Source organism: Myotis daubentonii, chromosome 5, assembly GCF_963259705.1.
Source record: "Myotis daubentonii chromosome 5, mMyoDau2.1, whole genome shotgun sequence".
Taxonomy (NCBI): Eukaryota; Metazoa; Chordata; class Mammalia; order Chiroptera; family Vespertilionidae; genus Myotis; species Myotis daubentonii.
The window spans coordinates 59,125,774-59,153,627 of NC_081844.1; the positions used below are offsets into that span (position 1 = coordinate 59,125,774).

A 27,854-nucleotide genomic window follows, 5' to 3' on the forward strand; every position below is an offset into this window, starting at 1 on the left:
TATATTTTAGGGAGAAAAGGAAGATTAAAGCAGAGTAAGAGAGACTGGGAGTACTGGGGAGGGGTTGCAATTTTGAACAGGATACTTCATTGAGAAGGTCGTATTTTATCAAAGACCTGGAGGTCAAGTTGCATTAGTGTTGTTATAACACAGGGACCAGAGGTGGAGGAGTGGTGTGATGGAGGTTGGTCAGGGACACCAGATGGGCAGCCCATGGACTAGGTCCGAGTCCTAGCTCTTCCTCTTTCTGGTAGCAAAACTTCCAAATGTCATGTGGGGCCTCTGGGCCCCAGTTTCCAAATACGGTAGTCTGTATGAACCTGTGATTCCAGAATATATATTCATAGAGGGGCACGGGTAGAAAGAAAGACTTTTTTTGTGTGTCTGTGTGTATTGGCTGGGGCAGATGGTGGGCAAGGGGAAATAGGTGTGTGTTTTGGGGATGTATTTTTCTTCCTCTTATTTGTTAAGCAGGAATGGGCTTAAGGCTCATTCTATTAGGTGTTACTGAGAACTCTGTATCAGGATGAGATCTTCCTTCTCAAAAGACAGACACACCCAATATAACTAACCTGAAAGTTCCTACCACATGGCCTTTTAAAGGGAAGCAAGATGCCTGTGAAAGTTGCAAGTGGTAGTAGAGGCTTGCCTTCCTTCTTGGTCTTTCCTGAGTGGTATGTAGCTCAGTGGTTTGCTGTAACCAAGCCACAGAATCCATCCCATAATAGGCCAGCTAGCTCTGCCCTGACCACACACTCCACACCAACCAACCATGCTAAAAAGGAACCGTGGAAAAGGGACATAAGTGGAAACACTGGTGAAATCTGAATAAAATCTGGAGTTTAGATCATAGCAATGTGAATTTCTCAGTTCTGACAAATGCATCGTGGTTAGGTCAGATGTTAACATCGGGAATGCTGGGTGAAGGACTATGTGGGAACTCTTCCAACCATCTTTACAACTCCTCTGCAAATCTGAAATTATTCCAAAATAAATTTTCTTTTAAAAAAAAATACCCATGTGGACTCAGAGATGACTTGGGCTACAGACATGGACCCCAAAACAATGCCAAGTGCACATCCCACTGTTTGTGGGTCAGTGGTGTTGGCTTATAACAAAGTAAAAGCGATATTTCTCTAGTCTGAGCTTTTCTTTCTGGCAAATTCTCCATCCTCACCTTACACTCCACCCCAGGTTTTCGCTGTGGGTGTTGCCTCTGACTCATGTTTATATTCAATATTTTATGGCAGGATAACTGCCTGAAGGCATTATTCTATGATGGGATTTGGTGGGGAGAGGGCAAATGAGCCAGGGAGGCAGCCACATAGACAGGAAAGAAGACCTTGAGGGAGACCAAAGAGAAAGGCACGTTTCGAATAGGATAGGTTCGAAAGTTTCAGAAGCCCACGCGCTCACGGAGTGTATTGTATCTTTGTGCCCGGGGCACAGCTGATTTTGATTAGGTTGTGGTCCCTCCTGCTGTTAGCACAATGTGATCGTGCATCCATACTTCATTAAGTTGGGGGCAGCTAAGAGGGGAGTGGCCTTTTATATCTGTATATATATATAATCCCTTTCTTCTTTTGACAGCTGCAAATCAGAAGGAGCCCATGAATCTTAACTTTCAAGTGAAAGAGGAGCCCCAGGAAGAGGAGGCCCTCAGTGCCTCCTTGCCTCGGTCCAGCTATGTGTTCAGCTCAGACTCTGAAGTGTCAGCCCCAAGCATCTCTGAGGACACGCTGAAGGCCCAGGAAGGGAAGGGGAGTGGGCTAAGGCGGGACATGTCAGTCAAAGCAGCTTCTGAACTTCTCATGAAACTATCAGGTACTTGCTTTATTCTTAAATGCTCACGTCTCTTCATTTCATTTGGGAGCCAACCAGGTGGCTTCCTGCATGGCTCATAATTAGCCTAATGGCAGCACCGTCACGTTATTTCGGTGAATTCAGGGGTGATTGATCACTTGCCTTAAATTCCTGTGTTGTGTGTATGAGTTTGTTTTTGGATGTTCACTGTATAACTGCCCTATTAAGTGCGACCTAAATATGACTGCAAGTTGTTGGAAACACTGCTGCTTTCTAAGATGCTGTAGGTCATGATTTTAAATGGATTCTAGTGACAGTCAAAGCACTTCTGCTAATTGATCAGATTATCTATTTTTTTTCCAAGTAAAGGACCCTGCATCTTTTGTGTATTTATACTTTACATTCTTTAAGAACCATTAAAAATATTTTTCTTAACCTAATAAGTAGTTGAGATGGCACTTGAGGTAATTATCCATAGAGTAGCAGTGAGATGTTAGAAATAGAATATTTCATAATGGGATGCTGCAATAATTAATCTCAGACCTTAAGATGAATGACTTTTTAAATTAGTATCTACATGTAATCCCAGCCTATCAAATGTTGGCAAAACATATTGTACTAGTAACTTGAAATTTATGTACCCAGCCTCTTATCCTGCCCCATCTCCTTCGGACCAGGTAAACATTTAGTGTCTTTTAGATTCAGAGGTGTGACTTTCAGAACATGGAAAGAAAAGTTATATCAATAACAATATTTGCCAAGTCATACCACATCCTTAGTTCACAACTGCTTAAAGATAATTTTTAGAAACACTATTCAAAATGCTAATATGAATCAAAAGCTGTTTTCAGTTTGTAGTTTGCTGTGGTTGGAGAATGAAAGCAGGATGTGCAGTAGGGCCCCTTTCTTGTGTAATTTCCCAAGCAAATCTGACTGTGTTTCTGGTTGACCAGTAGGTTGGAAGTTAAGAACTTAGTAGTGATTTACTTCGAGTCATGTAATCAGAACAGTTGAAATTCCTGTATTTGCCAATTGGGGGCGTTAATAATTCTTTCCTTTGGTGTTCATTCAAAATGCACTGGGACTTCAGGGGAGCGTGCTTTATTTTAGATAAAATATAATACCATCATTACATCCTACTGTAGCTTCATTTTTCTAAACTTGGCAATGATAGGGTAGATTCCCCTATAAATGGGATCAAGGCTGGGCTGATTGGTGAAAGTTTAAAGACATGATATTCAAGCCAACATACTTTCATACAGTTGAACGCTCCCCTCAGTGCCAAAGGCCTGGTGACAAAGAGGAATCTGCTTGTTGTGTTTTCAGTCAATTCAGAGAGGCCACCCAGCTCTCTGGTTCCTTCCCATGTCATAGGCTTTCATGTTGCAGGGACTTCAACTCTCCAACCAGTGACTCTTCCTCCTCCTGATGGTGAGTCTAGTGGATAATATTTCTATTTCAGAGTTTGCTGTGCAGCCAGTATTGTGAGCGGAGAAAGCTGGGGTGGCCCCGAAAGAGAATATGCAAAAATGAGATTTCAAAAAAGATGTTCTTTCAGATAAAAGCATTTTATCTTAATCCTTTCAGATGATGAGCATTGAGTCATGAAGTAGGAAGTCATTTCCTAGTTAATGAGGTCCCTCCAATGGAATATGGCTATGCAGCCACGCACATTTGATGACATCTGTGTACAGAAGTGGCCTTTTTAATGTTTATGTTGAGTTTTATTGAGTCCATGTGCTGTGGGTTAAACAATAGTTGAATGGACGATATGATCGCATTTCCAAAGGGCATCTGCCCTGCTTTGTGGTGTGGAAGTGACAATGTCTTTGAAGACTAAGATAACTATTTTTTGCCCTGAAAAAATTTCCCAGCATTCTCAGTGCAAGAGTCCTGGTTCAAAAAACATATGCATCCTAGTCCCTACCCTCCAGATGCTTATGTCTGTCTGGTCAGGAGAAAGCCAGGGCAGGGGAATGCTTCCAGTAAGTGACTGGCACCTGGAGCTCCGTGCTTCCACTCTCTAGTGCCCTGCAAAGGAAGCTCCAAGCTAGTGCTCAGTATGGGCATGTGTCTTAAAAACAAACGCCATCATTCCAAAGCCGCAAGGCAAAGGGGACTCACCCTTGATTAGGTTTCAGGTGGACATTGGAGTTTCTTAGCATGGATAGATTAGCGCTCTCAGAAGGAGGAAGGTGTGAGGAAAACCCCTGCTGTCCCGACTTTCCTCAGGCTGTAACTTTAACAATTTCAATGTTTGTGCCCTGAAAGACATCCAAATACAGGACTTGCCAGTGTCTCCAGACCCCCTTTTCCATGGGATAGACCAGGGTAATCATTCAGTCCCAAAGCATCTATGCAGGGGAGTCGGGGCTGCTCCAGCGCACCTCCCATGAGACCCCAGGCCTTACTGCTGGCATCCTGTCAGGCTGGGGAAAACCCTTCTGGTCAGGCGGAGTCGGGGGAGAAAAGGGCGGCCCGGGCATTATCCTACATGTTTTTCCTCCGTTCAGTTTGGACCCGAGGAACAGCTACGATGTACAATGAAGGGTTTTCCTGGAGGATGGAAGCTGCGATCTGTGGTAGTTTAGGCCCTTTTGGTCTTTTCATGGCATTAATAAGAGGGGCTTAGTCAGTAATGTTGGCTGCTTCAATTCCCATTTTAATTTATGATAACGCCTTAATGGATGTTGGGCCCGTGGCCCAGTCAGATATCATGTGAAACTTCCCTTATGTGGAGAAACCTCTGTACTTATATTGTTTTCCAAATGGACAATTTACATTTCATGGGGAAAACACAGATGCGTTAGAGACTAGACTACATTTTTCATTAGCTGCGTGTTTGGGGACATCTGAGTTTTCTTCCTTCCTGTGGCTCGAGTTCTATGTCAGTTGTTAATTGGGAAGTCAAGTGCCTGACAACTGGGCCGGATAAATTGATTACCATAAAGAAAGAAAGCCACTCCGGGAAACCACTGGGCACCGCGACTACCTGTTGTTATCTGACACGAGGCAGCCAAAATGATCACACTTTTCTGCTAAGCGTGTAGTTGCCAAAGATAATTCCCAGAAGTCTTGATTTAAGGAGGCCAACATGCCGAAGTTCAATACAGAGGATAAATGACATTCAACAGGCTAAGGGAATCAAGTCACACTATTAAACTCCGGTTTTTCGGTGCCTAGTGACCTTGCAAACTTACGGAACAGATGTGTTACCACAGAGAGGACTTAACGCCGAAAGGCACCAAATCCCGTCTGCGTTATCTCTGTTGTGCTTGAAGGAAGCATCAAGACTCAAAGAGATCAAGTCAGGCTCTCTTCTCCCTTTGGGGAGCCACGGGCTTACACGGGGATCCGTATATAAAATGTACCACGTATATGGTTGTACCTAGGAGTAGCGGGTAACAGTGATTTAAAAATGGGATTCCACAAAAATAAGTAGCTGGAAAGCCAGAGTTGTTCAGAAACATTATTGAAAAACCAAACCTTTAAATTTATCCAACATGGTAAGTAAAACTGCATATCCAGACCTTAATTTGAAATCTGTCTATTGGTTTTCTTATTTCTGTGTGCAAAAAAGGACACCAAATGGATTTATATTCATTTCTGATTTATATTCATTTATCGCAGCCTAGTGTTGGAGAGGAAAAGAAATGATAATTGCCTCTAGCAGAAGAATCCAAGCGGGCCCTGGATTTGAAATACACAGTGACACAGAGTTCAGGGGATCAGCTAAATAAGCGCGGGCTTCAGCTGGGAGGGATGTTGAAGCAGTTGAACTTGGGCAGGATGAAGTTTCAGGTAAATATAATCTCTGAGTGAACTGAAGCAGAGAAGAGAAGTACCTGAAGATGGACTTTATTAACAGTTTTCATTAGGGCTCTTTTGGTTGTAAATAAGAAATCCTCTTCAGCCAGTTTTGGCAAGAAGGGAATTTAATAGAAGACGGAGGTTTGGGGTTACTTATGGAGCGAACCCAAGGGCAGGGCATCCGTCGTCCGCTGAAGCCAGGGGCTGGAGGACTGTATGGAAGCCAGGGGGCCCTCACCCTCCACATCATTCCTCCTTCTCTCTGCACATACAGATGGACTTTTTCTGTTACCCAACCACTTGGTAGGAAGTGGTGATGCCAACAGCTTCTGAGTTCAAAAGGGCAACTAGCCAGACCGGCGTGGCTCAATGGTTGAGTGTTGACCTATGTATGAACCAGGAGTTCAAAGTTTAATTCCCGGTCAGGGCATATGCCCAGGTTGCAGGCTCAATCCCCAGTGAGGGGAGTGCAGGAGGCAGCTGACCAATGATTCTTCCGCATCCTTGATGTTTCTATCTCTCTCTCCCTATCCTTTCCTCTCTGAAATAAATTTAAATATATATATTTATTTAAAAAGAGCAACTCGGCAGACATTCTTAGTCCCAATTCCAAATTCTAGCAGATTGCCTCACTCTGATCAGGGCCCACCAGTGGACACTCCTGTATCTAGGGATAAGGGCATGGTGGGCAGACATGGGTGGTATCATGTAGGGTGGGCAAGAGTGAGGGCGGTGTGAGACCAGGAAGATAACCAGTGAGTATGAACCACAGACGTTGAGGAGCAGATGTTGGTGGTTGCCGGTATTTAAATATTAGGTGTGAATGTGTCTTGGCCTTTGGGTGGTGTTTGCTTTCTGGTGGCCTCTCCGGGAAGACCTGCCAGCCAGCACCTTGCCCAGCAGCCCCAGCTCTGTGTGTCTGAGGCGGTGCTTCTCTAAGGACAGTCCACAGACCAGCAGCATCGGCACAGGTTGGGAAGCACGGGGAAGTGTTAGAAATGCACATTCCTGAGCCTTCTCTGCACCTGGCTGACCCTGTGGTTTTTACAAGCCCTGCCAGTGATTCTGACAGCTAAGTCTCCAGAAGCACTGAGCTGAGGCAGCGGTTAACTAGAGAAATAAGTTGGTCCATCTGCAAAGAATGCCTTAGGTTGAAGCTGATGGAGAGCAAATCTCTACTGAATGTACATTTTACTTTTTAAAATGCACCATATCTCTTGAGGGGAGAGTCTTCTTAATTTATTATCAAATAATGGTACCTGGGAACCTTTCTTAGAAGGACACATGTACCTAATAAGTTAGGAGAGTGTTGATTAGGAGCCTCAGATAATACTACTGTTTTCAGTGTTTTTTGCTGTTAAGTGACATGGTTGTTCCTGGGCAAGGTTGGCATTCTTTTAGGAGGAAGAAGCTCCCCCCTAGACCCGTGGTCGACAAACTGCGGCTCGCGAGCCACATGCGGCTCTTTGGCCCCTTGAGTGTGGCTCTTCCTAAGCCTTAGGAGTACCCCAATTAAGTTAATAACAATGTACCTACCTATATAGTTTAAGTTTAAAAAATTTGGCTCTCAAAAGAAATTTCAATCGTTGTACTGTTGATATTTGGCTCTGTTGACTAATGAGTTTGCCAACCACTGCCCTAGACCCAACAAATCAAAGACTATGTCAGGGACACTTCTATTCTAAAGAATTCCTCAAGAGAAATTAGAGATTTTAGCTAAATAATTTCTCAGGGCAAAAATTATTCACTGTTCCATTTGGTATGTCTCCTTTGGAAAGCTGTAATCTATCAAACTTTATAAGCAGTAGGACTTCAGTTATAATCTACAAGGATGGAAAATAGCTGTTTCAGTTTTATATTAATGTCATCTCACATTTGCCTCCTTCAAACTCACGAACACGGGAGGCGTAGCTGTATTTAGTTCCTTGTGATTCTGCCTCCTTATGTACAGCGGAAAGCAAAGCTCACTCCTAAAATGAGCAGGTGACATATTAGCAAAGCTATGTGAAAGAGTTAAAGAGTAATTTAGAATCATCAGTAGAAAAGTATTTAGTTTATTTGTTTTATTAATATCTACTTCTCACACTGTCAAGTACATGGTACGGAAGCAGTTGAGAGCTTAAGGCTGTCAACATGGCATAGTCTAATCAGTCTGAAATTGAAAAATACTTATTTTTATTTAAACTTCCTTTGAGCACCTGGAGAAATTTACTGAACCCAGTACTCTACTTTTCTAAGAATTTATATATTTTAGATTGTTATGCTTTAGAGCAGTGGTTCTCAACCTTCCTAATGCTGAGACCCTTTAATACAGTTCCTCATGTTGTGGTGACCCCAACCATAAAATTATTTTCGTTGCTACTTCATAACTGTAATTTTGCTACTGTTATGAATCGTAATGTAAATATCTGATATGCAGGATGTATTTTCATTGTTACAAATTGAATATAATTAAAGCATAGTGATTAATCACAAAAACAATATGTAATTATATATGTGTTTTCCGATGGTCTTAGGGGCAACCCCTGTGAAAGGGTCGTTCGACCCCCAAAGGGGTCGCGACCCACAAGTTGAGAACCGCTGCTTTAGAGGGAACTTCTATACTGATTGTTAAGCACAAGCACCTTCTCATTTTAAAAAACATCTTTATTGAGATATAATTCGCATCACAAATTTATTCATTTGAAATATACAATTAAATGGTTCTTAGTATATTCAGAGTTGTGCAACCATCACCACATCCTATTACAGAATATTTTCATCACCCCAGGAAGAAACTCAATACCCATTAGCAGTCACTTCTTATCCACCGCCGCCCCCCCCCCCCCCCCGCCCGCCACCAGGCCTAGGCAACCACTAATCTACTCTCTATCTCAATAGATTTGTCTATTCTGCACATTTCATAGAAGTTAAATCATATAATATGTGGTCTTTTGTAGCTGGCTTCTTGCACTTAACATAATGTTTTCAAGATTCATCTATGTTGTAACATGTACCAATACTTTATTCCTTTATATGGCTAAATAATATTCTATTGGATATTATTGCAATGGCTACAATAAGAATATATATAATATTAATTTTATACATGGTATAAAATGGATATAACACATTTTTTCATTGATTCATTTGTTGATGAACAAGATTTGGGCTGTTGCCCAATTTTTGCTACTGTGAACATTTGTCAAGTATTTTTGTGGACATATGTTTCGTTTTTCTTGGGTGGATAGCTAAGAGTAGAATTGCTGGGTCAAATGGTAATTCTATGTTTAACATTTTGACGAACTGCCAAGCTGTTTCCCAGAGCAGCTGCACCATTTTGTATACCCACCAACCATTTAAGAGTTCCAGTTTTTTTTATATTCTTGCCAAAACTTGTTATTGTCTTTTTTATTATAGCCATCATACTGGGTGTGAACTGGTATTTCTTTGTGGTTTTGATTTGCGTTTGACTGATGATTAGTGATGTGGAGCATATTTGCATGTGCTCATTGGCCATTTGTATATATTCTTTGGAGAAATGTTTATTGAAGTCCTTTCCCCACTTTTTAATGGAGTTGTCTATTTATTCTTGAGTTGTAAAAATTCCTTATGTATTCCAGATATCAGTTCCTTATCAGATATATGACTTGCAATTTTTCCCCATTCTGCTGATTTTCTTTTCACTTGTTTGATGGCACTATTTGCAGCAAAAAACAAACAAACAAAATAAAACCACACAAACATTGCAATTTTTTCCCATTCGGCTGATTTTCTTTTCACTTGTTTGATGGCACTATTTGCAGCAAAAACAAACAAACAAAACCCCACACAAACATTGCAATTTTGATATAATTCAATTTATCTCTCTTTTATTTTGTTGCTTGTGATAATTATGGAATTATTGCATTTTCCATAATTCCAAAAATTAGGTAAAAATTGAGACTTGTTTACTATTAAACTAAAAGCCCATTTTTACTTCTATTAGCAAGTATTTAATTTTCATATATAAACACTATGACACCTAATTTATTGAATGAATAGCTCCATAGTAGAGTTAACCCTTTCATGTATAAATTTGCTGCAACATTTTGTGCTTCAGCTGATGGCAGAGAATATTTGCATGTCAGTTTTCTCAAATGATTTACAATGAATGTGACCAGCAATGGGATTACAACTAATTGGCCAGATGACTTTCCCTATTGCCATGTGTATCCTCAGCAACTCTCGGAATATGTGGGAAAGTTCCATCTAACTAAGGAATTAGACTTTTTTTAGCACTTAAAGACTCAGTGAGAACGAGAGATGTTTGGAGTGCAAAAACCGTATCTTATACAAACAAGGAATTGATCACTTTAACAAGATAAAAATGTGACGTTTATACATCCAGAGAATTCTTTTCTTGAAGGTCTAGACCAGGGGTCCTCAAACTACGGCCCGCGGGCCACATGCAAATACAAATGTTGTATTTGTTCCCGTTTTGTTTTTTTACTTCAAAATAAGATATGTGCCGTGTGCATAGGAATTTCTTCATAGTTGTTTTTTTTTAAACTATAGTCCGGCCCTCCAACGGTCTGAGGGACAGTGAACTGGCCCCCTGTTTAAAAAGTTTGAGGACCCCTGGTCTAGACCGTGTTAAGCTCGGAGTCTATACAGCCTGTCTTTTACCTGCCGTTTCGGCAGATGGAGTCGGACGTAGCCGATGCAGCTCTGAAGGGCTGTTCTTTTCCCAGCAAGAGGAGGGGACTTGCTCTAACAGGTTCTCCTCTCCCCCAACAACTGAGCTACCCTCACCCTTTGACTAGGAAGCACCTCTGTTTATTTTGTAACCTCACACACAGCTTGCCAGTCCTCGAACCCACACACCTGAGTGGCGGTGGTTGCTCCCCCTCTTCTTGTGGGAGCTGGGCTGGCCAGCTCACAGCCCAGGGCCAGTGACCCTGCATGCTTCACCCCTCAGAGCCCTCCACCCTCAGGCCACCCTTTTGCTTTCCTGGCCCAGCTTCCTCCTCCTCCCACACGGAGGCTGGGACTCAGAAAGGCTAGGCTCAAAGGGCTCTTGTTGTTTTATCATCTCCCTGTTGCATAGCTGCATATGTTAATACAGCCACGAGCGTTTGTACTGGCTTGTGTTCCCAGAGACACGCCACCTTCTTTAGAGATTCCTTTTCTGTTTGGCTAGACCAGGGGGTTGAGCACAGTTGTAAGGTTGAGGGTAGGGCAGTAGGGTAGAGGGTGCGGGGTGGAGTAGGGTGTGGTGGGGAGGGGCGCTGCAGATCCTTCTTTACAATATTGAGCACAAGAGGAATGACATCTAGGAAATGTGTTTGCAATGGGGATGGTGTGCCCCGCTCCAGTTATTTCCACGTGGTTTTCGGGTATAAATGACTACAGGTGTTACCTTATTCACAAGATAAACTGGCACCGACAGAGAGGCCATTCGTAAGTACTATTGGAGGTTAAAACTCTAAGAAGAAGCTTTATTTTCTGAGGGATCCAATCGCAGTGTGGATGCAAAAATTTGAGTAACCAGTCAGACATTCCGTTCCATTCTTCACTCAGAGGATACATTTCCCGGCCGGGTAGAAGCTGTGTACCTTATCCATGCATTCAAATCATCTTCACCACTGCAGCCTTTTATGGTTCTCGCCCGCCTTTTCGGCTATGGTTGTTACCACGGTTATGGCCTCGCGAGGGAGCGCACAACGATTCTATTTCTCAGCGAGAGATCTGAAACATTTTCATTCCGTAGTGGTTTTTCTTCTTAATTAACCTTTCACTTACTCATGTCAAAGAAGGGGACATTTGCATGTGTAATTAACCCCCATGGATCCTGTGCCCATCTGGGTACCGGCTGGTATTGCAGACCTACCTCTGGAGAGGGGACTCCTCTCCCACTGCCAGGTAGCCCGTTTGCTGTGGCCACGTCCCCTCAGCACGTGTGAGCACCTGGGGATGACAGGGCCATTTGTTTTCGTTGGGCAGGGGAGTGTCCAAGAACCGCACACTGTAATAAAGGAACTATTGCTCCCTATGGCTTCTGTTGTTCTTATAGGAGGACACAGGATCGGAAAGTGGTATTTCTTCTTTATCAAAGCGGCAGGACCTGTGGCATTCTTTCTGAAGGGACTTTGGCCTTCCCTCCTAATAATTCTTCTGTCTACTCCACTCACATCTAGCTTTCCCCATGTTTAAACCATTCTGAGTGTGTGCTGGGAGTTGATTGACTTACTATTTCCTAAATGTGGGATAGCAGCTGGAGTCACAACTTTCCCTGGTTTCCCCTGGTTTGCCGCATGCATGTGTCGTTTACATCCACCACTGGAGAAATAGTGGAGGTGACTGACTATACATGCGCCCCCCACATTTTATCTGAGGTCGGAAATCAGGTGATGGGGACACCTGTGTAAAGAACAAATCACAAACAGGTTTGCTTACGCCCTGCTACCACCTTCCTTATCCCCACAAGCACTTAAATATACACATACACTTCCCCATTGTCACGCCCAGAAATTCTGTTTTGGAGCCGGGACATTCATGTGGACAGGCTCACTGCAGGCTTCCTGGGGTCCACATACATGTCGCCCAACGTACACTTAATACCCTCTAGCCGACAGGGAGAGAGACTGTCAGCAGAGCCGAAGGGCTCATGGGGACCAGCCGTGAAATTACAGTGATTTGGGGGACTGACTGTGAAAGCGGAATCATCACCCCTCGCTGTGTCTTTGAATATTGATAGGAACCTTTGCTTGGAATCCATCAATGCTTATTTAACCACCATATTAGTAGTATGTAGGCAATACTTGTCTTTCTTCTGCCTTTTTTTTTAAAGAGCTGTAGGGACTGAAGAAGAAAACTGGGGACTTGGAGGGTAGTTTAATCAAGACAGATGGTTATCTCCTTTCCATTGCTTGTGCTAAAGCAAACCTTTTGCACCGTGTTTACCCCATCCGAGTGCTATTGAAAGCATTTCCTCCTGAAACATTGTTCACATTGGAAAGCTCTTTTTGTCTGACTCTGTCTCCACTTTCCTGAAGACTCCCCCAGCCTAAAGCAGTCATCCTGTGAGACAGTGAGTGTGCCCGTGTGAGGGCCTGGTTCTCGGTTGAGGGCTGGTGACCTCTCCCTCTGTTTTCTTGCTCTTCACCACCTGCTCTAGAGAGGACACAAGAACAGAGAGAGGAAGGGGAATAAAAATGAGTCACTTACCATACTTGTAAATAGCTTTGATTATAAAAAAAAAAAAGTTTGGAAAAGAAGGTTGAAACCCAGCCAAAATACTATGTGAAGGCTTCATGTACTCCGTGTCTCCAAGAATCATGAGGTGAAATCAAGAGCCCAGAGAGATCATTTTCCACCATCGGATGGTCCCACCCTCAGTCCAGGGGTTCCCACGGGCATGGTACTAGGGATGGGGCCCTATCACAGGCAAAGGCTCATCCATCATGGGCTATTAGACTACCATACTTCTGCCTTGATTTTTGGCAAAAGTATGCAAAGATTTGTTGGGGTTTAAGTGAACCCTATACTTTAACTTTCCTTTACTTCTCATTCTATCTTTCCATTTATTTTCTATGATCTTCATTTTCTTTTTTGGTGTTTTTTTTTTTTCCCGCTTATGCATTCATTCAACACATATTATTAGAGCTCCTATTGTTTTCCAAGCCCCGTTTTGAGCACCAGGGACACGAAGGCGAACAGCACCGTGCCCTTTTCCTCATGGAGCCTGCATTCTCCTCCCATCCCATCTACTGGAATCCACTTCTCTCTCTTGTTAGTGCCTGGGTTCTAGTCTCTGTTGTTCTGGCATGTTCCGCTCTCTGCTCCATGCTTACCGGCCCTTCCTTGCCCTTCTCTGCCTGCTAGAAACATCAACCAATGAAGGCTGTGTAGTCAGGATGTCTCAACAGATACATACCCTGGTGACATGACTCAGTAAGATTTAGCACCACCTAAGAAAAGTACTTTAAACTCATCTGCATATCCTAAAGCCCTTTAGCCACCTGTTAGTGGAAAATACTTCAAAAGTTTTGTAAAACTCTCAATAATTAAGTAAAACTCTTTGCTTGCTCCTTCTTCTCTTTCAGCATTAAGGACCCCTCTGCCTTCTCTCCCCTCTTTGTGCAAAAGGCACTTGACAAGAGATGGACCTTGCTTTTTGGTGAATTTTTATGTCAGCAGGAATTCTATTGAATCTTTCAGGAATTTGGTTTAAAACTGATGCCTGCACCCCTCCTTAGCATTCAAGTTCATGGAACGGTAGAGGAAGGCTTATTAATCATAACAAATGAGGTGAACAGGGCTTAGGTTTATTAAATGGCCAAGGATAATGATGTTAAATAGCTTTAAGGTTAGATCAGATACTTTAATTGACCCTATTTCTTTTTTAAAAAAATGTGAGACAAGAAAAGCATATTCTGGACATTAGATGAAAAATAGGTTAATTTTTTAAAAATGAGATCATTTGGAATGTTACCAAATGGCAGACATACAGTTTAAATGCACCTCTTTAGCTAATTTCCAGTGAAATCATCAAATGAAAAGAAAACAAGATGATTGGGGAGAGGTTTTACATTAACACTGGGACTCTCAGAGTTCAACGGCTAATGCCTGAGCCACTCCACATGACGGCTGGTTGCAGAAGCTCTTGATTGCCATTTGGAAAGAAGCGAAAGGGACGACAGTGAAATGTAATGGAGACATTCTGACTTGTGATTATTTGAGAGACCTTCCTTTGTGTCACAGGAACCTCCCACGTAGCTTCACGCTAGGCGGTATCTTACCCAGAATCAAGTCCAAAACCTGTGCTACAACCTTGGGCCCAGTTTTGTAGCCAGTCTGGAAACAGTAGCAAAAGCCCAGGCATCTCAGCCAAGGCCCCGGGGCATTGCTTGCCGGAATAGGGGATGCGAATGAAGACTGACTTAAAAATCGCCAGATGAAGAAAGCAGCTAGTACTTCACACTGATGGAAAATCTGTCCCTTGGGTCCCTGAAAGAGAACTTCCAGATCTCACTAACCCTTTATTACCTTCAAAGTTCAAGTTCCATTTTTTTTAGGGCATATTTGTTCTTTGCAAATTCAGAACCGTTAGTGAAATGGAACACCTGGGGCTGCCCATTGTGTGCTTCTAAGAACTTGATTCTAAGTTGACTCCCTGCTTACTTCTGGCTGATTGTGGATTCTAGCATGCATAGCTGATTCTTCAATGTTTGTTATTTCTCCTTCTTAAGTCGCCAGGTAGTATACTGATAATAGAAGGCAAATGCTGGTTAATTAATAATTTTGGTGATTCAATTCAAAAGGTCAAGTCTAATAAAGTATCTTATGATTGTTTCAGGAATCAAAAAGGTGGTGTGTGTGTGTGTGTGTGTGTGTGTGTGTGTGTGTGTGTGTGTGAGAGGGAAGGGACATACAAAAAACCTAGCCTCATCATTTTAACAGAATCCTCCTAATGTTTAGATTACTGTGAAGACTGGCTTTTCCACCTGGAAAGATGATTTAATTTACCAGTAATTAATTGATTGTTGAATGCATTATTTAATTTTGTGCAAATTTTTGTTTGTCTTTCTTTTAGACATTGAATTGGTCTCGTGGTTTGCTCAGTTCTGGGTAAATGTGGTGTGTGTGTGTGTGTGTGTGTGTGTGTGTGTGTGTGTTGTGTGTTGGAGGTCATTGTTGGGCTCTTCTGTTGAAGAGTACTATTTTTTCTTTTTAATTCAGGGAGGAAGAAAGTTCAGTTCCCTACCCCATACCATTAGCACCCATGCCCACTGTGCCTGTTATCCTGTAGACCATGTGTTTTGTCCATTCCAGAGAATTAATCTCCCACTCCACTGTTCCAAGAAGAGGGGGCTGGAAAATGCTATTCTGGAAGGTTCTCATATGTTAGAAGAACTGGAGAAAAGTCTGCCTCATGCCTCACCACTGGCTCCTCTCATGGAGAAAGTTTCCTCTCTTTCTCCCCAGGAACAGATGACCAATATGTCCATTAGGGAAAGGGGGTAACTGGTCAGAGCCTGTGCTTCCTCTGGAGTGGGCAGCCCCCGTGGGAAAGGCTGGGCTTCGGATTTCATCCCTCAGAGCAGGACTGGGAGCCTCCCCCCACTGAGGACCGCTGGACTCTGAGCACAGTGCAGATGAACCAAGGCCACACCGCACAGGAGAATGAAATTTCCTGTAGAACCCCCGTGGGGAAGCACACACAATCCAGTCCTTTAAAGAGCATGAAAGGTGCCTCGGTTTGCTGTGCTGCTGTTCTGTGATGGCGTCTAGAGTGAGGGAAGGCTGTGGCCCGAGGCTGCTTCGCTCCCACCTGAGACCAACTCGGATGCACAGCTTCTGTGGAGTAGCATTTCCATCTCGGCCTGCATCCTTGCCTCTCCCTGTGCCACCGAGGACACCCAGCCCAGCTCTTCATTCCGTTTTGATTTGGGCAAAGGCAGAACCAAGTAAGAGAAAATGAAAGGAGAAGGCCGCGCGCCTTTATCAGATGGCAGGCCCTGCGATCGGATGCTGCGGTGTGATCTCACCTCTTGTTCCTGGTCCTTTGTTTCACTTCGCTTCTCTTCAGCCTACACGCTGCTCGCAGAGTGTTAAGGAATGAGTCCGGCGCCTACGGGCATCAAGTTTTATACCTGGACAGAGTTTTTATGCCCAACCAAGAACTTTGTGTCTTTGAGGACGACAGGTTGGAGAGGAAAGATTTTTAACTTTTCTGATTGACAGGAATATCCCTCTAGAAAGTGAGTTTTTCCCACACGGTGTAGTTGCCATTGCTTCTAGAGGCTCTTTGAAGCTTCTCATTGTTGTAAAACAGGTCTAGTTCAGGACCGTGACAGTGAGCAGTCTATAGAGAGAGCGGTCACTTACTACTGTCTATTTCAGTGCCATTGCTGGTGCTTTGTCCCATAGCATGTGTGAGTGCCTGTGGCAGACTGGGGATCAGGAGAGGGAGTATAGCATTGCACGCTTGCTCCCGGCAATGCTTCAGGTGACTAACGTGCATTAAGCATATTGCATGTGCCAGGCCTGTGCCCAGCCTCAGGGATGAAAGATGAGTAAGCATCTAGCTCTCCCTGAGAGCTCAGTCCAGAGGGAAACGAACCCATAAATGATCATTGCAGTGACCACAGTATGCAAGGTCGGTACAGTGTAGAGGTTAGAGAGCAGGGAGAGCGCCAGTCAGGAGAGAGAAAGGAATGCTGCTCAGAGAGGGACATAGAAATAGTGTTGGAATCTGAATAGGGTGTTTAAGAAGGGAAAATGGTGAGCAACCGCATGGCACATCCAGGCAAGTGGGAATGTTCAGTGCTGGGGGAGCGTGAAGACACGTGGAAGAGTGCTGAGAGCGGTGCAGGGACACCATGGAGCTGGGCTGCTCTGGGACAGAAACTAAGGAAAGGCATCATGGTAAGGGGACCAAAACACAAGGCTCCTGTGGGGGTGCCTGTAAACCTCTCCCCTTTTCTCTGGGCTGCCATGGCACACACCATGATGGACCTCTTTTCCTCGCTTCTTTTTTTCCTCCTCGTCTCTAAGAGTCAAGGTAACACTTCCACCTGCCCACGTGCTCTTCACTGGCTGACCCCACCCAGTCCCCGGATTCAGATGACCCCTGCTCGGTATGTCGCTGTGGAGTCTCCTGCTGCCCGGAAGCCATCAGGAAGCCCACTTCCTGCAGGAATCATAAATACTTCGCCAAAACAGAACTGAAAATTTCCCTTTGTCTTTTTCCCCAACCCAACTCTTTGTATTTCTACTCCGATTAGTACCATCTTCCAAATCTCAAGGCTTCAAAGTCATAGAATTATTATTTTTTCAATCCCACTACCCTCCATGCAGGCTGTGTACAAAGTTTCTTCATAATTTCTCCCACATTGGTCCCTTCATTCTCCCTTCAGATTCTCCGCCACCAGTTCCTCCCCATTCAACCTCTGGACTGTCTCATTCATTTTTCTGTCCTCATGACCATTGGTTAGGCCCTCATTGTCTCCATGCTCGGATGAGACAAGGTGCTCCCTCCATTTCTTCTGAAATGCACCCTGACCATGTCTCACACACACACACACACACACACACACACACACACCCCGCCCCTGTGCACACCTCCCCGATCAGGGCAGGCTTCTGGGCCCAGGACCTAAGAGTCCACATTCTGCCCCTACCTACCTCTCCAATTTTATTTCTGTGGAATATAATCTGACACTTTTTGTTAAACAGTATGTCAAATGGAAGACTTGGCTTCCGCATCAAGATTACAGCAGAAGGATATTTTTAAAAAAGCACTCGCCAGAGTTAGAAAATAGATGATGGGTGCAGAGATTGGTAGGAAAGGAAATGGGGATACAGTGTTAAATGGGATGGGTAGAATTTCATTTGGGGATGACGAAGCATTCTGGAGGTGGATGGTGGCGATATCTGTACAACAGTGGGATCTGCTTACTGCCATGGACTGCACTTAAAAATGGTTATCCTGGTCAGCGTGGCTCTGTGGTTGAGCATCGACTATGAACCAGAAGGTCACAGTTTGATTCCCGGTCAGGGCACATGCCCAGGTTGCGAGCTCGATCCCCAGTAGGAAGGTGTAGGAAGCAGCCGGTCAATGATTCTTTCTCATCATTAATGCTTTTATCGCTCTATCTTTCTCCCTTCCTCTCTGAAATCAATAAAAAAATATATTTTAAAAATTAAAAATATTTAAAATGACAAATCTCATGTTATGTATTGTTTATCCCCTCCCCACCCCACCCTACACACAAACTCTTGAACCTCTTGGCCAACTTGAGAGAATATAAAAGCAGAAGGTTATTGAAGTTTGGGTCAAGGGGATTGTGGAGAGAATTGTGTTGCAGTTCCCCCGCTGCAGGGGAGAGGGGATGGATGGATGCAGGGAACAGCCGCTCACCCCAAATCTGGAGAGCCTGGCTTAAAGGACACCAATTAGGCAGTCTGCCTTGTGCTGTCCTCAGCTGGGGAGCCCGGTGGATTGGTGCCCAGCGCCTGCCTGGGAAATCTAGGCGGTGAGACCTGGGGTGGCCAGCCGCTTTGGTGGCCGAGCGTGATGCATGGGGCCTGAGCTTGCCCTCTTTGGTCAAATAAAGGCACTGTTTCCTGTGTCCCCGACAAAGACTAGGTTCCCACAAGAGGGCTGGCATCGTGGGCATTGATTTAAATGCTGTCCAGTGGGGCTGCCGAGAGAATTGATGGTCCCTCAACACAACGGGAGATGGGAGTGAACGGGTGGGTTCCTAGGGTCAGTGGAAGAAATGAGTGACCCTGGCAAGAAGGAGTTCAGTCAGGTGAAAGGAAGTACAGGGGAGAGACTGAAGATCTCCAAGACCCCATGCACAAATCCCATTACGCCAGCTGGCCTGCAAAAGGTAAAACATTCTAGAGCAGGGAGTGAAGTAAGGCCTTTCTCACCGCTCACTTCTTCTCCTCCATCCCCCGAGACTTCTAGCCCTTCTCTGGGGTCTGCAAGGGCAGCTGGTATGTTGGGTAGAAGGCTCTAGGAGGGGGAAGCCCACCACACTCTCCCCTCCCTCTGAAACAGGTAACCAGTACACTCCTCCAGACAGCGGGAAGGAAGGTTGAAATGTGAATAAACGTGGGATTGGGTCTTCTGGATTCTGAGTCAAGACTGTTTTGCTGTTTAAAAGGGTTTTAAGGCTTTGTATCATCTAAGAAGTATCAGGTATGGGCCTGCCTGAGCTTTCCCCCAGGGAGAGGGGAGGAACTCTTCCTACCAGGCAGGTTTAAAGAGACAATGAATGACAAAACGTAAGAGTTGCTTTTATGTTTACACCCTATGAGTCCTGCTTACTCAAGGTGCCAGTTCCACCTCTCAGTATGGGCCCCCCAGCCAAACCAGACAACCATCTTCCCTGAACAATTCCACTTCTGTGCTTTGGCTCACGGTCTTCCTTGACTCCTCTTTCCACACTGTATTTTTTAATGTTACTTCTTGCCTTAGAGGCTGTTTGTACTTGTCTGATCTTTCATTTAATTTTAAACTGCTTGAGGGAAAGAACTATGTCTTATTTACCTCTGTGTCCCACGCATCATATATCATAGTACTTAGCACATGTAGCATTTGAATAAGATTATAGAATGACCAAATGACTGGTGAGTGAAATAATACGTTTGATGGCTGGTATGAATTATGCGTATGAAGGTAGAAAAGACAGAATTATTGCATTCTCATTGCCCCCTTTCCCCCCATTGCCAAGCAGCATTTGAAGAGGGTGTATCTGACTCACGGACCAACTTTTCCAATGCTACCTGCACACACAGTGTTCTAACTGCATCTAAAGAGGATTTATCAGCTTTTTCTGGGCATATATAATTCTAAATTTTTAAAAATTTAGATAAATGACAAAATGTCTATATTTTTAATCAAAAAGTTACAGAGTACAAATAAGCATTGCAATAAACAGTCACCTGCAAACCACCTCCCAGGCATAACCTACTGTTAACCCGGTCTCTCATCTTTTGCGTGTGCCCATTTCTTTCTTGGAATAACAGTATAGGCCACTTGGCATAAAATTAATATTTGTCCTGTTATTTTAGGAAGAGATTCTAAAAGGATTTATCATGTGCATGGAGGAGGAAGATGATGCAAAAGAATAAAATCCTGGATGTGTAGACCTATCCCTGAGAGTGGGAGTCAAAGCTAAGTCAGTGAAATGATTCATTCAACCATTGTTATGTTCCAGCTCCCCAGGCTAAAGAGGGAGAGCTGGCCCAGGGACCAAGTGCGATCTATAGCAAACAGCCTGCTCCCAAGTCAGCCTGCCTCCTGCATCCTAGGCCAGTCTGCCCCACACCTGGCTGTGACGGTGATGACTACACCGGGAGCCAGAGCTACAACTTTAGAGAAAGGGGAGTGAGAGAGGTGGAGAAGTTATAAGGGGGACATGGTGATGAAAAGAGACTTGACTTGGGGTGGTGAGCACACAACACAATATACAGAAGATGTATGGTAGAATTGTACACCTAAAACTTATATAATTTTATTAACCATTGTCACCCCAATAAATTCAATGAAAAACAAAAACAATAAGCTACAACTCTTGAGGAAGTTTTCTTTCTTCCTTAAAGCCCTGGGTGTTGATTGAATTTGGGAGGAGCAGTTTGAAAACTAGAGTGTGGAAAAAAACTTTAGAGCAGTTGTTTTCAGTTGGGGTGATTTTGCTCCCCAGAGAACACTGGCAACGTCTGGAGTTATTTGTGGGGTCACAACTAGGGGGACGGTGACACTGGCATGTAGTGGGTGGAGACCAGGGTTGTCCATAAACATCCTCCAGTGCATCGCACACCCTCCCACAACAAAGAAGCACCTGGCCCCCAAAGCCAGCGGCGCTGAGGTGGAGAAACCCTGCTTAAAACAAGAAGGCGAGAAAACACTTGGCAGTAATGCCTAGAAGAGCAAGGACTGTAAAATATTTATTGTATTACTTCTCATTGCCCATTGAGATGTCAGTTTGAAAGCTCTTCTCCGTGAGTTTAGAGCCCATTGGTAGATTAAGAACGCTAAAGGATGTTATCAGTGGCCAGTGTTTTATGCATTTTTGAAAGGTCAAGGGTTGTCATAAGAAAGGGCAGAAAGTACTTCATGGAAATCATCCTTGAAATTATCCCAAGTAGCTTTTTAAAACGATTTCATTAAATTCGGTGGTGCAAATGGCCAAGTGGTTTTTAATCCAGGAGCAAAGCTGGGGAAAGGTGTGAGTGTGTGCATGTGTGTGTGTGTGTGTATTGTCGGGGGGTGGGGAGGAGGAAGAGAATAATGGAGCTTCTTTCTAGCTTTGCTGTTGAGATTTATTTACTTTTTAACCAAATTAATCTCTTTGCAGTATTCCTTTGTGTTTGTCTTCAGGCTTGGGAGTGACTTGCAGGGTTCAGAGACAGCATTATGTACATGTGACACTGATCCCATTGTTTATTTTCCATATTAAAAATAAAAGCACTTTGAGGGAAGACAAAGAGGGAAATGCGTATTGTGGTGCAGCAGTGGGTGACCCAGCTGGAAGTCGGGATGGCTGTCAGGTCACCAGAACCTAAGAGGGCAGGGGGTGTGGTCGGTACTCGAGGAAGAATTAGGTGGACTGGAAGTAGAGGCACGGAAGTTAAGCATGTAACTTGCAAAGCTTTATATTATTTTTTTTAAAGCTGGATTGAATCAGGAAATGTGGCTTCGCAGACATACAGAGATAAAACAGCTTGGCAGAGTTAGGGGAAGGGGGAGGGTATCTAAATTAAGTATAACAGTTGCCTGCAGTTTAGTTGCTGACAAAAAACAAGTAGTTTTCCCTGAGAAGCATGTGTAATCTGTCAAGACGGAAAAAAAGAACAATTAGCACCCTTCTTACATAAGAGCTTATTGATAGCACCATATTAATTTTAATCATTTAATTAAAAATGCTCCTCTATCTTCTTTATTGCAAATTAATAAACTATACATGTCCCTGACTTTCACTTGTCTCATACTTAGCAAGGAAAACATAGTTTTCTCTGATCACCCAGTGTACAGCAATGAGATTTCCCCCTTCATATCCCCTGACTGTTCCATAGATCAACATCTGCTTTATATTTTTCTTGTTGCTCTATCATCTGTCTATCTATCTATCCATCCATCCATCACCAAACACCACAACTTTGGTAGCTTAAAACAACAGAAATGTATCCCTCATGGCCTAGGGGCCAGAAGTTTGAAATCTGAAAGCTCTGGGGGAGAATCTTTCCTTCTCTCTTCCAGTGTCTAGGAACCCCAGGCAATACTTGGCTTGTGGCTGCATAACTTCAGTCTCTGCCTCAGTGTCTCTGTGCTGCTTTCATAGAACACCATGGACCAGGTGTCTTGTAAATGACAGAGATTTATTTCTCATCGTTTTGGAGGCTGGGAAGCCCAAGATCAAAGAGTCCTAGTATTTGGTGTCTGTAAGGACCCTCTTCCTGGTTCATAGACAGGTGTCTTTTTACTATGTCCTCACACGGTGGAAGTGGTCAGGGAGCTCTCTGGGGTCTTCTTTGTAAGGGCACTAATCCCACTCATGAGGACTTCACCCTTATGACCTAAACACCTCCAAAGGCCCCACCTTTAAATACCATCTCATTGGGGATTAGGTTTCAACATATACATTTGGGCGGGACACTGTGTCTGTCTTCACATGGCCTTTTCCACTGTGTCTGTGTCTTGTCCTCTTCTGTCTATTATGAGGACACTTGTCATTGGATTTAGGGCCTACTGGATAATCCAGGAGGATCTCATCTTGAGATCCTTAACTTAATCATGTCTGCAAATACCTTTTTTCATATTAAGATTATATTCGCAGGTCCCTGGTGTTAGAACATAAATAATATCTTTTGGGGAGGTCACCATGCAATTTACTACTCCATCTATCTGTCTGTCTGAGTTCTTTTTGTTTTTTGGTTTTCTGGAATGCTGAGTACACAATAGTTACTAATAAATGCTTATTGATTTGAAAGTTATTTGTGGTGGCCTTATTTTAAAGTGACCCAATTAATGACTGAGTTAATTGCCTCACCTTATTTCAAAGATATTCTGCCATTAGCTCTAAGGGACACCCAAAGTGAATGTGTGTTTCAGACTAGAGACCACACATCTAACAGTCACACCTAAAGTAAGTGCAGTCCGTAAATTGAATTGTTATTATAACCTGTAAGAGTGCTGTTTTTCTAAATGTTAATCCTTGGGCTGCAATTAACTTCCTAGGTGGTCTTGAGGATTACTACCTCCCAGCAAGGTGTAAATGTTTTAGTTGAATTGGCTGAATTTATCCTTTATTAATTTGGGTGCCCTAGAAGAGAAAGAAAAAAAATCATCAGAACTTTAAAAATAGGATGAGAGAGTCATTATATTAACACTAGAGGCCCAGTGCACAAATTCGTGCACGGGTGAGGTCCCTTGGCCTGGCCGGCAATTGAGGCCGATCGGGGCCATCTCTCCCAGTCCTTATCAGGGCCCAGGGCCAGTCGGAGGGACTGCGGGAGGTTGGCCAGCTGCGGGAGGTTAGCTGTGGGAACGCACTGACCACCCAGGGGAAGCTCCTGCATTGAGTGTCTGCCCCTTGGTGGTCAGTGCATGTCATAGCTATTTGTTGTAATGGTCGCTTAGACTTTTAGATAGATAGATAGATAGATAGATAGATAGATAGATAGATAGATAGATGCTAGCTCTAATTTGATGCATGGAAATTAAGTTATAAAGCGAAGACAGATAGACACCATCCTCTCTGTAGGTTCTGGAAACAGCATGGCCAAGAGGAAGAGACCCTAAATTCTAGATCAGGAGACCTAGGCCTGGCTCTGCTGCTGTTTGGGTGGCCTTGGGCAAGTCACTTAGTTTTCCAGGCTTCAGTTGCCTACTTTTCCAGAAAACCCAATGGATTAAACCAGTAGTTTTCCCAACTTCCTTCCAGTGTGCCACGGCATCTTCTTCTAAACTGCTGCTTCACTCCCACCTCATTGTTTTCTCCGAGATCAGAAAACTGGGTTTGGTTCCAAATTAAGAAACTCTGGTGTTTTTGTTTCTCTTCATGCACCTGCTTGCAGCGGAAAGCTACAAGGAAAGCCAGGCCATGAAGATTAAAGAGGAACCCATGGAGGTTGACATCCAGGACTCGCATGTCTCCATATCACCCAGCCGGAATGTTGGCTATAGCACTTTAATCGGGCGAGAGAAAACCGAACCCTTACAGAAGCTGCCAGAGGGCAGGGTGCCCCCAGAGAGGAACCTCTTCAGTCAGGACATCTCTGTGAAGATGGCTTCCGAGCTCCTGTTTCAACTGTCAGGTATGTTTGTGTGCAGGAAGATGTCAATCATTGGGAATAATTGTGAGGAAAGCCGCTCAAAGTAAAAACACCCATGTGATAGGATTTGTTTTTAGACAGAAATCAGTTTTGTTCCTCGGACATGCCTACTGCAACTCAAACTCAGTTAATAAAAGGTTGCCAAGTTGAACTCCTGCCAAACTTTCTTTAATAAATAGTTAAGAATCGTTTGAAATTAGAACTCTATTCAATCCTGTGCAAATGATCCCTGTTGACTAGGCTACATGTCTCACCTCTAATTTTGTTTAGGCAGTTGATCTGATTAACAGCCTCTTTTTTTTCTTCTAATGTGCAAAAGATAAACTTCAATTTACTCCAACAGTGACTGCATTATCATGAATTCCAAATTAGTGTGGTCTGAATTAATGAGATTGTACTGTATCTCGCCAAAAAAAAAAATAAAAAAAATCAAGGAACGGAAAAAGCAAAAGTTGAAGAGTGAGGATTCTTTCTGGCTCTAGCCTAGTAGAAGGTTTTCTGTAAACCAACTGTGTCTACTTCAAATACTTGGAATTCAAAAGTGCAGTAATTACCAGCTTGGCTAAGGGTCTAGATAGAATAGCTGAGAGTTCTAGTACCTACATTTTTCCCTTTGTTAACTCTTTCAAATTGCATACTTCTGTCCTTAACAGATTGTCTGAACATGATTGAGGCTGATGATATGAACACGCATTAGATTTAGATTTACGTAGAGGGACCTCCCTTGTCCACAGTCAGGTCTATATATTGAAGTCCATGCACCAGTAAAGTTTATTAATGTTGGATGAGTTCTTTGTGATGGATAACAAATTTAAAGCACCCATTAAGTTCCTCATTATTTAAGTATTCACTAGTTTTTCCCGCTAAGAAAAATACCAGGAAAGAGAAAAGAAGCTAGAATCCGTGTGCCACCATGATAGTCCGCCTTCCATTGGCCCAGTCACACCCCCCACACCTGTGACACTATAGTTGGTGCCGAAAATGGAAGCCTCCGGGTTCTCAATCAAGGACTGTTTTTGTGCAGAGTTCCGCCATGGTGGAAATAGTTCATTCTGTCCGCTCAAGAGGACACAGATCTTTGTAAGCTCCAAAATGTGCAAGGTGCTTTTTTTATATAGGCTTAAAAATCTCTAAAAACAGTATAACTTGGACGATGATTTAGCAGTTACAATTGGCACAAGTGGGGCCTGTGAGGTTCTTTTCAGAGTCTCGTCTCTGAGAGTCCATTATCACAGTCTGCCATCAGCTCGAAACTTTGTGTCTGAGAGTTCTCACCCTGGCGCTGCCACAACTGCCCGGGTGACCTCAGGCAAGTCATTTAGCCCCGATTTCCTGCTTTCTAAAAGAACACTGCCTGGGAATCTAAATTCACCCTCATTGTCACTGGCGAGTGGACAGAAAGGAATTGTCCCTGCAAACTGGCGTGCAGCAGCTCCAGACTCTTGTTACAGAGCATGGAACAGATGTGGTCCGTCTTTGTTGAAATTTTTCCCCAAATCCGTTAAGATTAGGTGGTTTTTTCAGTTGCCCTGCCGTTGAAACCTGAAACCCTTGTAGAGTTGGCCGGGTTTTCTCTGGACACTTAAAAGAAGCCATTGAGAGCTGTGACAGTCAGGGCAGAATCTTCACATTTGAACTGCGTGGGGGAGGCCAGAGTTCAGCTTTTGTGTTCTTGAAAGCTAATTAAATAACTCCTGACAGCTGGTAGAGACAGACCTCAAGACAGAGGCAGGGAGGGTCTACCTCTCCTTGTCTAAGGATAGCTTGCGTCCCGCATGACATTTATCAGCGCCAGCGCTCGGTGGCCGCAGCACCCAGAGGTCTTACGGCTGTTTTTATATCCCCTCTCACAAAAGGGCCGACTGTACAGAATGCGCAAAGGTTGCCATCGAAGTCAGGAGAGGAACGGTTGCAACAACGGCAGTTTTCCTGCTGAATCAGAGGGGAGCAGAAATTTTCAGCCGGGGAAAGATCCAGTAGAAATCACTATCTTTGTGCACGTGTGTGTGTGTGTGTGTGTGTGTACATGTACTTCCTCAGGCCTGATTAAAACCAGACAACACACTTGAACGTTGTTGGAAACCGTTCCCTTTGATTGGTTTTCAATCATGTTGTTGTGGATGCTATCTACATGCTTCTGATGGTTGTCTTTACCAATGAGACAGGGAGGGTTCAGCTGTTTAAAAGAGAAACCAAAAAGAAAACCACGGGAGAGAAATGGTGAGGCTCTTTCGGCTGAAGCCTTAAAGACACAGTTGCGTGTGGATGACCTAAGAGACGTGTTTCATTCTCTCTCCTTCCAGAAAAAGTGAGCAAAGAGCACAATCACACAAAAGAAAACACCATCCGCACGACCACCAGGTAGGTGCTTGATGTGGGGGCCCTCAGAACACCCACGTCGAACACTGTTCCCCAAGCCATGTTCCCCCACCGGGTTCGAAGGAGTCATGCCCTTGACCACCGTATTGTGTGAGAACTTTGGTTGGTGGAAACAATACAGCAAGCGAGGACACTAAAGGGGGGGCCATTAATATTTATCAAACATCCAAGAGGGGTCTTTTGCTGGGGAGTTCCCTTATGCTTCTGTGTTCTACTCCTGATGGTCACTTTGTGAAGCAGGTACTATTTTCTTGGCAGAAGTTTCTGGGCCTGAGAGTATAATGGGTGGCCCAGCGGAGGCTGGGAGCTGGATCTGCGTCTCAGGACAGCCCTGCTTGGGTGGAGACCAGTGCTCACTGTAGCTGCACCTACGTAGGTCTGAGGCTGTGGGCTGACAATCAGTCACCAAGGAAATCCCAGCGTTTTATCTCATGGTATTAGTAGGAGGGCAGAAAAGGTACAAAGCAGAAGAAAGACAGTGCTTTAAAAATAAAAAACCTTGCAGGAAAGCCGATACCGCTAACAACTGTGGGTAAGGAAGCTTGCCATTGGCTACAGGCAGTTTGAGGAGGTGGGCCAGAGTGGGCGCCCCATCAGGCTGCCAAATAGGAGGGACCAGCCAGTGCTGCTGGCCATCGGACTCTGAGTGGTTGAGGTGAGCGCCAGCAAGCGCAGACCCCGCCGCTGCGGATGAGTTGCTCCGGGAAGATGCGAAGGCTTTAAGCCAAATAATTTGGCTTCCCTGAACAAAGTTGGGTGCTCCCTCATGGGAGCACTGATTAGTTTGTGCCTTTAATTCTTGCAACAAGAGACACACGATGTTTTTCTCTTTGACGTGGTCTGGATTGACCTCAGCATCATCAGTCAAACCTTACCTGAATTGTGTTTTCTTTTTCATTCTATGAACTGGAACTGAAGAACACCACACATCACACAGTAATAATGAGCACAGAGCCAGCCTGCCTCACACAGAGATGACAGAGTGTTAGGGAAGGACGCTCCCGCTAACAGAGCAGGAGAGTGGTGTTAGCCTGGTCTCCACCGATAAG

The 27,854-nt window shown here is 44.1% G+C and overlaps 1 protein-coding gene across 8 annotated transcripts in view; it reads left to right on the plus strand.

The window, feature by feature from the left end:
• Positions 1–27,854, plus strand: part of ZNF827 (zinc finger protein 827) — a 168,186-nt gene that overhangs the window by 64,412 nt on the left and 75,920 nt on the right. For all 8 annotated transcript variants that reach the window (XR_009453029.1, XM_059697914.1, XM_059697915.1 and 5 more), the window contains exons 5-7: positions 1,591–1,824; positions 24,169–24,408; positions 26,730–26,787. Coding sequence is in view for 7 of the 8 variants with exons in the window: in XM_059697914.1 (XP_059553897.1) it covers positions 1,591–1,824; positions 24,169–24,408; positions 26,730–26,787 (532 nt within the window). In the remaining variant the exon portion in view is untranslated. The remainder of the gene's footprint in view (positions 1–1,590; positions 1,825–24,168; positions 24,409–26,729; positions 26,788–27,854) is intronic.